This window comes from Rattus norvegicus, chromosome 2 (assembly GCF_021556685.1).
Source record: "Rattus norvegicus strain SHRSP/BbbUtx chromosome 2, alternate assembly SHRSP_T2T, whole genome shotgun sequence".
Lineage (NCBI taxonomy): Eukaryota > Metazoa > Chordata > Mammalia > Rodentia > Muridae > Rattus > Rattus norvegicus.
Window position 1 is genome coordinate 176938533 of NC_141535.1, and position 12040 is coordinate 176950572.

Sequence of the window (12040 nt, forward strand, 5' to 3'; positions counted from 1 at the left end):
GCCACCGCACGCGGGGCCGGCCGGACGCAAGCAGGAAGCAAGAGTCCCGCGCGGGGAGCCCCTGGGAACACAGGCGACGACCACGTGACAGGAGACGCCGGCCATGTGACGGGGAAGCGCTGGCAAAGGCCCTGGTGCACAGTCACGCACGACGCACGTACACGCACGGAAGCGCTTCGAGCAGCGAGGCGAGGGCCGCGGGTCACATGTGGAGGGTGACAGGCGCGGGCCGGGGGGCGGGAAAGACGCGCGGATCACGTGCCGGGGGCCGGAGCTCAGAGGTCACGTGAGGCCGGAGGCGGGGCCGCCGCGGAGGGGGAGGGGCGCGCGGCTTCCGGCGGCCGTGGGGGGGGTGGGCCGGCGAGCGGAGGGGGCCTGTCCCGGAGGTGGCGGCGGCGCCATCTTGGCGAAGGGGGGATCAGGAAGTGCGGACCGCGGCGGCGGCGGAGCCCGGAGCGGAGGCCGGAGGCTCCCGGCCCGCCGGCCCCGGAGCGGAGCGGAGCGGAGGATGCAGCAGCCGCAGCCGCAGGGGCAGCAGCAGCCGGGGCCGGGGCAGCAACTGGGGGTCCAGGGGGCGGCGCCGGGGGCCGGGGGCGGCCCGGGAGGGGGCCCGGGGCCAGGGCCCTGCCTGAGGCGGGAGCTGAAGCTGCTCGAGTCCATCTTCCACCGCGGCCACGAGCGCTTCCGCATTGCCAGCGCCTGCCTGGACGAGCTGAGCTGCGAGTTCCTGCTGGCCGGAGCCGGAGGGGCCGGGGCCGGGGCTGCGCCCGGACCCCATCTCCCCTCCCGGGGGTCGGTGCCGGGGGACCCCGTCCGCATCCACTGCAACATCACGGTGAGGACCTCGCTTGCGCCACGCTGGGGGTCCCTTGTCTGGTGCTCGAAATCACACCATACAACCTCCTGCTCTCGAAGGACCCGGAGGCCGGAGCTCCCTCTTGGTGCTTGGCTCCTTCTCTCCAAGGCTACACTTGTTTCTTCAGCTTGAGGTTCTGTGGTGCAGTCACAGTCTTTGCTGTTGACCCCTGAGAGCGAGGGACACCGGGACATGTGGCCCCTCAACCACATCTTCCTATGAATCCACCCACACCTCAGGTTTTGGCTCCTTCTGCTTACTCCTCCACAACTTCACCATGTCACCTAGAAATGCCCATTTCTTCTCCCCACCCCAACTCTAATAAGATTCCAGGCCTCTGCTGGAAGGACCTAGTCTGGAACTCAGCCCAGTTCCATAGTGACCCTTCTCAGTAGTTCTTTCCGCTTAGATGTTACCACCTGTGGGCTCCCTGCGCAAGCATCCCTCGTGCAACCCCTTTGCTCCCTGAATTTCACCAAGTAGTAGTGCCGTTCATTGACTCCACGTTGGATTTCCTCTTCCTTACTCTGGTGTAACTAACCTTTAACTCCTCTTTTTGCCTTGGCTGGTAGCAACTTTGGCACTTCCCTCCCCATTCCTAGGATCATGTCTGCTTATCCTTGGTGATTGTTGCCTTTTCTGGTGGTGATAGCAGTGTGCATGCGTGTGTGTGTGTCTGTGTGTCTGTGTGTGTGTGTGTGTGTGTGTGTGTGTGTGTGTGTGTGTGTGTGTGTTGAGCAGTAACAGTGTCATTCTCCCCAGTAGGCATCATTCCATCCTAACTATACTAGATTAGGAAGCACCTTACATGTGTCCTGCCTTATTTTATCCCCTAGTGTCCCTTGAGGAAATTGTTGGGTGTAATGTTTTAACAGCTGGTACTGTGTGATCTAGTGCTCATGTTGTTCGGTAACACCCACTGTAATGATCTTGTCCCTCCTAGAGCTAGCCAGAGAGCTAGTGGGCAGCTAGCTCTCCACACTAGAAATGGGAGTTGCCTGGGGGGGGAAGACAGACTTGTGAGTTTTGTGGTTCTTGGAAGCTTCAATTCATTTTTCATGGTGTTTTCTAGCCCTTTCTGCCACCAAACCAGGTCGTGGTTTGGTGAGGTAACTTTGGGAGTGGAGTAATAATGAGATACTTGAGTTTTGATGGGGACTCATCTATCCAAGCTGAGGCTTACCTCACCAAGCTATGACCACCAGGAGTGGCTCAGTCAAGTAAAGATTTTAGCATCTTTGGTACTGTTTTTCCTGCAGCACTGGTTAGAACTATGGCATCGCTAAGATCCCCAGTAGAAGTGGGTAAGGCTTCCTTGGCATGTGTTGAAACATCAAAGATTGGATTTTGCTAAGTGGATTCACTTACGGGTAGGTCTGCTTCCTCCAGCTGCTTCCTTTCAGTTGCCAGAGGCCGTCTACTCTCTTTGTCTTTGGGGGTTCTCAGCTGCAGTGCCCATGGCCCCTCTAAAAGAAACTTGGCCTACACTGGCCCCCTTGCCTTGGGCAGAGGAGGGGAGTCTGGTGAGGCTCCTTTGGCATGGTGGCTCAGGAATGCTGGGAATGTCAGTAGCGTAGGCTTTTTTCTCCCAGCCCATGCCTGGACTCAGGATGAGGGCAGGTTCCTGAGGGAGTGGTAGGGAGAATGGGTCTTAGGGGGGCTCTGGGCTGGGGGTGGATCTTGCAAATGCCCTTTTACTATTAGCTTTGGAAACAGTTTTATTTTAGTTCCTCCTCCCCTGGTGGCTACAAGCCTGCATTTTTCTCATCAATGTGACTGTTATGAGGTGATCTTCCCTCCCCTGATTCTGGAGTTTGGAAACACTGAAGGACTCTGGCCTGGGTGTGGGAAGAACTCAGAGTGTGGCAGGCAGTCAGGACAGTAGAGCCAGAGCTTCCTTTACTGTCATGAGCTTGCCCTGGTTTTTATCTGGGAGGGAGAGAGTCCACAGGATGCTTCTTGGGTATGGCCCTTCCAGGCTATTTGTCTAGGGAAGCTGAGCTAGTATTTATGACCGTAGGGCATGGTGGTGGGAAAGAAAAGAACCAGAAGTCTTCAGAGAAGAAGGAAGGCTAGGCAAAAACTGGTTTCTCTTAAAGTTTCTCATTGTGACCACTCTCCCTGCTTTCCCCCTCAGGAATCATACCCTGCTGTGCCCCCCATCTGGTCGGTGGAGTCTGATGATCCTAACTTGGCTGCTGTCTTGGAGAGGCTGGTGGACATAAAGAAAGGGAATACTTTGGTGAGGGGGGCAGTGGGGAGGAGTATGTGTGTTCCTGGAGAGGCTTCAGCAATAAAAGTACCCTGTGAGAGGTAGCTAGATCTGAAAAGGGTGGTACTCTAGGTGGAATGTCTTGGGCCTGACTTTTTAAGAGAGTTGCCTACTGAAGCCAGAGGAAGCAGAGTCCTATAGCAGATCCAGGATAGATCCACTAGGAAAAGTCATTCCTATCACCACAAGGTCCATCCACTGTAGAGAACCAGCCACCATTTTGAGATCTAAGCTAAAAGCTCACACAGCTATCCAGATTGTAGTAGGAAAGACATATTTGATGTCTCCCCACCCCAGCTCTTGCAGCATCTGAAGAGGATCATCTCTGACCTGTGTAAACTCTACAACCTCCCTCAGCATCCTGATGTGGAAATGCTGGATCAGCCCTTGCCAGCAGAGCAGGTACTCAGTTGAGGGATGGGCTTAGGTCCTGTGGCAGTCATCCCAAAGAGTGCTTGAGATACACTTGATAATTGAAATGGAACTGCAGTAGCTCCTTCCCACCCCCACTGCTCCCAAGCACACATGTGATTCTCGGCCACTTTCTTCTCCAGATGGGAATCTAGCTAAATGGGGCACTACTCACTGTTTCTGTCCTATCAGAATTCAGTCTCGGGGGCAGCATCCTGAGGGTTGAGATGAGGAGGGAATCTTTATTATTATTGTAGCAATAGCAGTTGGTGGCTATTGGAAACCCAGGCCCCTTGTTTAGGACCAGAAATGTACTATCATTCTAGAGAAGATCAAATGAGAGGAGGAAAGGTAAGCTGGGGTCTGCAGAATAGATGACAAAAACAGCTATTTTCTTCTTTGGCATATGGTAGGAAGAGAATAGTTGGCTGGTATCAAAATCATCTGTCCTTGAGCTCTTGCTTCCACTCAGATCTGGCTGGTGGAGAGACTGTCATCTTTATGGGCAGTGCCCAGCTTCCAGACCTTCAAAGCTAGAGGGGTAGGTCAGATGCTGCAACCCACTGGTCTGATTTTCATTTTTGGCTCCTTCTCCACTCAGTGCACGCAGGAAGAAGTATCTTCAGAAGACGAAGACGAAGAGATGCCCGAGGTAGGCTTACTACTCAAGACGGCATTGGCAGGAAGTGTTTGTCGTCAGCATGGGTCATTTGATCCTAACAGCTCCAGCTTCAAATGGGAAAGAAACAGCAATAGGATAAAGACTGACTGGCCGATGTGTACTTGCATTCTTTGAAAGCATTTACTTGCCAGTCTATTAAAACAAGTAAATACTGGACAAACTTAATCTCAGATGGCTTCAGGAATCTCAACAGACCCTAGTTTGTATCCTGATTGTCCTAGTTGGGGAATTTTATTTATTCTCATTAAGTTACAGTTTTCTCATTTATATAATAGTAGTATGATGCATATCACGTGGTTGTTTCAGATAATAAATAGCGTATAGTGCACCTGACAGAATAATAACAAATAATAGGTACTGTGTATCTCTCATTTTTATATGCATGGATGTTTTTGCTGTGTGCATGTCTATGTACTATATGTGTGCAGTGCCTGTGGAGGCCAGAAAAGGGCATCAGTTCCCTGAGACTGGAATTACAGGTGGTTGTAAGTCACTGGGTGGGTGCTGGGAACCCATTTTCTAGAAGAGCAGCCTCTGAACTGCTGAGCCATTTCCCTAGTTCCTATTTATTTTTGTGTAAGCCAGGCTGGCCTCACACTTACTTATGTAGCTGAGGATGGCTTGAATTGATCCTACTGTTTCTACTTCGTAAGTGCCAGGGCTGCAGACACGTGCCACCCAGGCTACAGTGGAATGTAAATCATAGTTAAGCGTCATAACCAGATAGAACTGACCTTACTGTTGTGAAGTCTCTTTGACTGGATAATTAATCAAATTTATTAATGAAAATGAACTAGACCTCAGCTTTTCTATGATAAGTGTAGATAATGATAGAATAATAAATACTTTATAAAGGAATAAAGTAAGCTGTTGTATGTTGCCCCAGTACAGAACTTGATAGGACATCCTGTTATAAGGTGTCTCTGATGATGTTTCCTGTCATTGGACCCAGACTCTGTAATTTTGTACTGATCTTCAGGCCTGCAGTGGGCTGGTGATCCATGAAGCCTAGTCCTTCTTGGAGGTGTTCAGCCCTCTGTGCCACTTCCACAGCCCCTGACTGTGGGCCTGAGGTTGCCTCAGTGTGGCCTCTGCTGGGCGAGCTGCTTGTTCCCTCCGAGCAGGGGGAATGAGGAGCTAATTATATCGTTGAGTAGTACTGTCTCCCGCTTGGGCCACCTCATTTCCATCTTGGCAGTGAGTACTTCCAGGGACCTAATTCTGGCCCTGCTCTTATAGGGAGAAAAGAACAGATTTATGGTCTGGTGTGCTTTTCTTCTCGTTTTTTAAGATGTGTTGTGTGTGTTGTAAGTCAGGACAACTTGGGGGAGTCAGTTCTTTCTACCATGTAGGTTTCAGGGAGTGAACACAAGTTATCAGGCTTCTCAGCAAGCATCTTTACCCCTGAGCCACCTAGCTGGCTCCTAGTTTCCTCCTTTAGGCCTAGGGTCCTGAGGGCTCCTGGATGAGAGCCCTAGTAAAACAAGCTTCACTTTTACATCCCCACTGCAAGCCAAAGTCATTCATCTAGAAATTGGGACGTTTTCTGCCGCTGCCAAAGGAATTTTAGGGACAGTTGGAGTAGGGTTTTCCTAGGGACAAGAAGACAGTCCCTTTCTTGGTCCTCCTTGTAGCTCTGCTGCTGTGGTTTAAGAATTTAGAAAGGAAAGGAAATTACCTTGGAGACCAGATATGCTGACATAATACAGTACTCGGGAGGCTGAAGCAGTATCATCCCAGCAAAGGCTTCACAGCAAGACCCCAGCTCAAAATGAAAGGCAGATGGAAGCAGGAAGATGGGGTTATCCTTGCTGTATAATGAGTTTAAGACAAGCCTGGGCTCTATGAGACTTTGTTTCCAAAAACTAAAAACAAACACGCCTTGGCCATTAGACTGGGGTGGGAATGGGGCTATTTTCTAGAACTGGGAAGTTACTGCTGAGACCACGGCGGGGGCTCGGGGCTCTGGGACAAGCGGCACTGAGAAAAGGTCGTCTGTCTGCCAGCTCTGTGGTGTCTTTGCTCTGCTCTCCTACCTCAGGATACAGAAGACCTAGATCACTATGAGATGAAAGAGGAGGAGCCAGCGGAGGGCAAGAAGTCTGAAGATGATGGCATCGGAAAAGAAAACCTGGCCATCCTAGAGAAAATTAAAAAGAACCAGAGGCAAGATTACTTAAATGTACGTGCCTTGTAGAGAGGCAAGGCAAAGGGTTAGTGGGTACTGGCTAGGGAGTGGCAGACCACTGCCCGTCAGTATGGAGAGCTATCTCCTTTATTGGATCTGTCCAGTCCCATCCCTAGTCCAGACTGCCTCCAAGTCTACCCACCAGACCAAGGAGTAATGGTGTTTTCCCTCCTTCCCAGGGTGCAGTGTCTGGCTCGGTGCAGGCCACTGACCGGCTGATGAAGGAGCTCAGGGATATATACCGATCACAGAGTTTCAAAGGCGGTGAGTTTGCACGTGGCTGCGCAGGAGTTCCTCAAAAAGGACACAGTGTGGACTTGAAGATGGCAAGTGGATAAAAGCGCTTGCCTGAGTTCAGTCTCCAGTCCTACATGACAGCCTCTACTTCATGGGTGGCACATACACATACACATGTGATAGGCAGATTACTGGGATTGCTTTTAAAAGGATACAGTATTATACTGGTAAGGACCCCCTGAGAATTCTAGATCACACAAATGCTTACGAACTTTTCAGACAAGGATTAGAACTCCTCAAGGCATGGGTTGGTGCATATCCAGAAACAGACTTGGACCCTTTGAGGGTTTTTTTTGTTGTTATTGTTTTTGGGTTTGGGGTTTTTTTTGGTTTGCCAAGACAGGTTTTCTCTGTATAGCCCTGGCTGTCCTGGAACTCACGCTGTAGACCAGGCTGGCCTCAAACTCAGAGATCCACCTGCCTCTGCCTCTGCCTCCTGAGTGCTGGGATTAAAGGCTGCACCACCACCCAGCTTGAACCTTTTTCTTAAGGGAGGGAGGAATCTGCCCCTTGGTCCAGACCCATCTTACTGAGGCCAGTGCCTCCTTTCCTTCCAGGAAACTATGCAGTCGAACTCGTGAATGACAGTCTGTATGACTGGAATGTCAAACTCCTCAAGTGAGTGGCAGCTCTGGGATGAGGGTTGAGGGAACCACATGTGTGGAGTGACCAGTGGAGCCCTAGAGACAGTCCTCTCCTTTTCAGTGTGTTGGTTGTGGGGTCCCAGGAGCAGGTATGGGCAATGGAACCCTTAGGAGGCTGCTTGGTCAGCACCCAGCAGGCTGAACCCAGATTCATTGCTTTGTAGAGTTGACCAGGACAGCGCTTTGCACAATGATCTTCAGATCCTAAAGGAGAAGGAAGGAGCAGACTTCATCCTACTCAACTTCTCCTTTAAAGTAAGATGACCTGTTCTCAGTGCTCTGTCCCTGGCTGAGCCTTCCCTGTCCGCCATGAATCTTGTGAGGATGCTGGCCTCCCTTCCCTAACTCTTGCCCGCCTTTCTCTCAGGATAACTTCCCCTTTGACCCACCGTTCGTCAGGGTTGTGTCTCCAGTCCTCTCTGGAGGGTGAGTGGCTGGGCAAAGGGAATAGCCATTGTGGTGCAGCAGGTGCGGAAGGGGCTGGGCCCGTGGCCGGGCACAGCTGACTAACCCTTCTTCTACAGGTATGTTCTGGGCGGAGGTGCCATCTGCATGGAGCTGCTCACCAAGCAGGTGAGCCTGTTTCACTCTTGGCCATTGGCCTGGGTGGGGCTGGCTGAGCTTTAACCCCATTGGTTAATGGGGTGGGGGAACAAGCTGCAGCCATAATATGGCCCTTTCATTGCACTAGGCATAGCCTGTACCCAGCAACCTAAGCGGACAGGTGGTGACTGTACTGGGAGTAAAGGGACCCTTCTGTAAAGGCAGCCTCATGCCTGGAAAGGTGCTGAAGGTGTCTCAGGAAGCTGTATCCTGACTTCCTGCTTTGTCCCTGCCGTGCCCCAGGGCTGGAGCAGCGCCTACTCCATAGAGTCCGTGATCATGCAGATCAGCGCCACGCTGGTGAAGGGGAAGGCACGGGTGCAGTTCGGAGCCAACAAAGTAAGGACCCTGGGACTGTGGGGAGCCAAGTATAGTTTAGGCCCCAGCCTGCTTGGGCCCCTGCAATGGAGGGAGGGCATTGGCCCAGGGGCTTCCTCACATGTTGGGGTGGTACAGGTCTGGAAAGGGAAATCATGTGTGGTATCCTCAAGGCCTTCCCAGGCAGAGATAGTTCTGGAAGCTGGGACTTGTGGCTGCCTGGATGACAGCCTGCAGGTGAGGGACAGTAGGTTGCAGCTGGCCATGGCCTGATCTGGTTTTTCTCTCCCCAGTCTCAGTATAGTCTGACAAGAGCACAGCAGTCCTACAAGTCCTTGGTGCAGATCCACGAAAAAAACGGTGAGGCTGGGGCCCCCAGGCCCAGGTCCCACTCTAGTCAAGTCCAGGGACCTCTTTGGTTTCTGAGCTTACTGTCCACTTGTCCATCATCTGCCCAGTTCTTCAGAACTCTGTAGTATTGTCACCCTTCTTCCCAGCAGTGGGGTTGAAGGTAGCCTGGGCCCTGCCCTCTGCTGTCACTCTGCAAAGCTCATCCAGTTCCTGTCCTGAGTGGGCTCCCCATTCTCCCTCCCTTATAGTAACTCTGGGTAAGCAGCCTCAGCTCCCCTACTTGACATCCTTCCTAGGATCTGCTTTCCTGGAACATGGAGTGTCCTCAGGGATTGCAATAGGTGAAGTTGGCCTGGGCCTGCCCCTCACTATGCTGGTTTGTGGTTTTTCTTTGTTTTTGTGCAGGCTGGTACACACCCCCGAAGGAAGATGGCTAACCCTGGAGTATCATCCCCTTCCTCCTCCCCAGGCACCACTGGACCAATTACCTTTGAATGCTGTATTTGGATCTCACGCTGCCTCTGGTTCCCCTCATTTTTCCTGGACGTGATAGCTCTGCCTATTGCAGGACAATGATGGCTATTCTAAACGCTAAGGAAAACCAACCACCCACAACACTGAACTGTCTCAAGTACTCAAGACTGACTACAGACCAACCACCTCGCTGGAACCCTTGCTAGCAGGCATTCTTATAAAGAAACTCTCAAGCCTCCTTATATTGCTGGAAACTCAGCTGTGCTCCAGACTAGAGCCTCCTTACCTATGCTATGGGTTTTTAATTTATTTTCTCTTATTTCATGTACACTGCTCTTTTTGGTTACAGTGTATGATGGATGTGTATGAAAAAAATGTATCTTTGGGAAAACAATTACAGTTTGTTAATTTGAAGATGCTGGTCTTGACTCATCTTTATTTTTATTCCCACATCCCCTGACTGCCGGGTGGGGGGAGGGTGCCAGGCCCACCGTGCTTTGGTAGCACGGAGAAGCTGCGATTTGCTGCTGGCACAAGAGAATCGGCAAACTGAAGCGCCTGCCTGATCTGACCCTAGACTGCTCCCGGAGGCCTCTGGAGCAACCCGCACCTGTACTCCTTGGAACAGTCTGGCCTGCTGAACCACAGTGAGAGGCCCAGGGACATCCTGATTATTAGTACCTCTTTGTACTAATCTCCATTTTTGAAATTTCCAAGAAAAAGATGAGACTTGAGTAGCTGCTTCATAAAGTCCTTTTAAGTTGAGTGGGTGGTGCCCTGGCTCCTGGATGCATGAGGTTTTCTCTAATCCCAAGCAACACGCAGAGCGGCTGTAACTCATTGGTTCCCTGCCTTCCTGTCCTCTCTTCTCACCTCTCATCTGCTTCATTAGATTATCTAAGAAAAGACTTGAACTTTGGATTCTCTCTAGCCATTCCCAATTTGTGGGTCTACTGGGAACAGTAGCTCAATGTGGTTGCATTGTGTAGTGGGTCCTTGGCTTAGCCCCAGGACCTGCACGGCAGGGAGAAGTCTGCAGAGCCAGACCCACCCGTGTTGGACCTGCTGCTGTGAGACTGCACACAGTACATGGAGCCTGCATCTTCCTGCTTGAGCTTGTGGGACCACCTACCTGCAGACTGGAGGAAGACTGAAGTGACGATGAAGGCAAGGGACAGCTGACAAAGTCCTGGAGCTTAGAAAACCCAACCCTGGGACATTTGCCTGGATGTTTTCTAATGCTTCCAAGATGGGCATTTTAGTTTGGCCATCTTCTCCCACTCCCCATTTCTTCTAGGGATTTGAATGTCTTGCTGCTTTAGGTGGATGGAGAGTTCACCAGTCCTACTTGATGCTGCTCTAATTCTGCCTACACCCACCAGATTAGGGGTGCTAATACATGGTGAGGTGAGACACAGAGGATACAAGGGGAATAAGTCATTCCGTAGACTGAAATCTATCTCCTAGCCTGTAAGGCTTCCTTCCGAACTTAACACCAGCCAGGGCTGGTGTGTAGATTGTGTTTTTAGTAACGTGTACTGTGAGCTGTCCTCTGTATAATGTATTTTGTAATGTATTTTTCTCATCTACCAAAGGATGAATCAAATAAAGTTATTTAAATAGTTTGGCTCTAATAAACTCATTTAGAGAAATAATGGGTTCATTAAGTTTGATATGAAGGAAAACACCAGGTTCTGGGGACTGTAATGCCAGCTCTGCACAGTCCTCCATTTTTTTTCTCAAACCTTTTCTGACAAAATTTTAAGTTTAGGTTTCTTATAAAGTCACAGGCATTTAAGGGGGCAGATTTCTTCTTTGCAATAGGGAAAGCAAGGAATTTATTTGTATCTATGACCCAGGTAATGTTGCTTGGCTTGGAGCCCTCAGCCTAGGAGCTAAGTGTGGGAGGCACATAGCTGCTTCTTGGTCTCCATGCCTCAGTTTGGAGGGCAGGATAGGGCAGCAAGCAGTAGCTAGGAGAACATATTAGTCACCCCAAACGTGAGACATGACCTTTACTTGCTAGTGTGATAGCTCACTGTTCTACCTGATTCTACATGCAATACCAAAAAAACCTAGACAAGGGCCCTTCCAACCCCACCCCCACCCCCACCCCCACCCCCCCCCCCCCCGCCAAGTCTGCCCTGGCACACAAAAATGAGGAAAATTTGCTTGGCTGCCTCAGGCTTCTAACCTAATGGAAGCCTACTATTTTTGGTTCAAATGTTTATTCCAGTTTAGGAGACTAAAGACACCTGACAAGATTTTACCCTTTGGAAAGATGAGTAAAGGCAAGCTCCAGGCTGGAGCCTCAAGAATGAATGGCTCTCAGGGCAGCACAGGCAGACAGAATGAGCTGGGAGTGCCCAGTGCACCTCATCAAAGACTTCAAACGTCAGGGCTTATGGCTAGAAGAGTCAGATGGCGGGTGCACTGGCCCTGCCAGTCCCCCAACTCCTGGGCTATGTTCAGTTCCTAGGTTCCAGGGAGACCCACAGAATCCTGACACAGGCTGGGATGACTCAGGACAGTCAGCTCTCAGAAGCACCAACGATTTCCCCCTGGGGATTTAATGGACACCTGGTGTGAATTCAAAATTTCTGCAAAACAAAACACAAACCTTGGGGCAGGTGGTGGCAAAGGAGGGAAGCAGAAGGCGGAGGCCACAGGGAGCGGGCTCTGGCGGCAGACCAGCTCCCCAACAAGTCTCTGCTCGCTTCTGCTAACTTCCAGCTCTGGGCTGAAGGTGATGAAAGCTGCAGCAGCAGTGGGAAGCAGGGCTGGGGGCAAGAGAGGAGTGTGTGTGTGTGTGTGTGTGTGTGTGTGTGTGTGTGTGTGTGTGTTCGCGTGCGTGTAAAAAGGCAGCCTGTTACTGCCGGTCAAACAATTACAGTCCTCAAATGAGAAATTCCACTGGGGCTAAAATGTTCTTACCATGGTAAGA

General features: G+C 51.0%; 1 protein-coding gene across 3 annotated transcripts; it reads left to right on the forward strand.

The window, feature by feature from the left end:
• The first annotated feature begins 405 nt into the window (after positions 1-405).
• On the forward strand, positions 406-9510 carry Ube2q1 (ubiquitin conjugating enzyme E2 Q1). Of its 3 annotated transcripts, none has more exons than XR_015661362.1 (13): positions 406-835; positions 2994-3098; positions 3426-3530; positions 4141-4191; positions 6263-6403; positions 6589-6673; positions 7264-7324; positions 7515-7605; positions 7718-7776; positions 7875-7923; positions 8042-8292; positions 8565-8631; positions 9028-9510. XR_015661362.1 is itself a non-coding variant. In NM_001106448.2 (13 exon segments), coding segments are annotated over 13 exon segments (1269 nt in total). In that variant the 5' UTR covers positions 420-508; the 3' UTR covers positions 9060-9510.
• The last annotated feature ends 2530 nt before the right edge of the window (positions 9511-12040 follow it).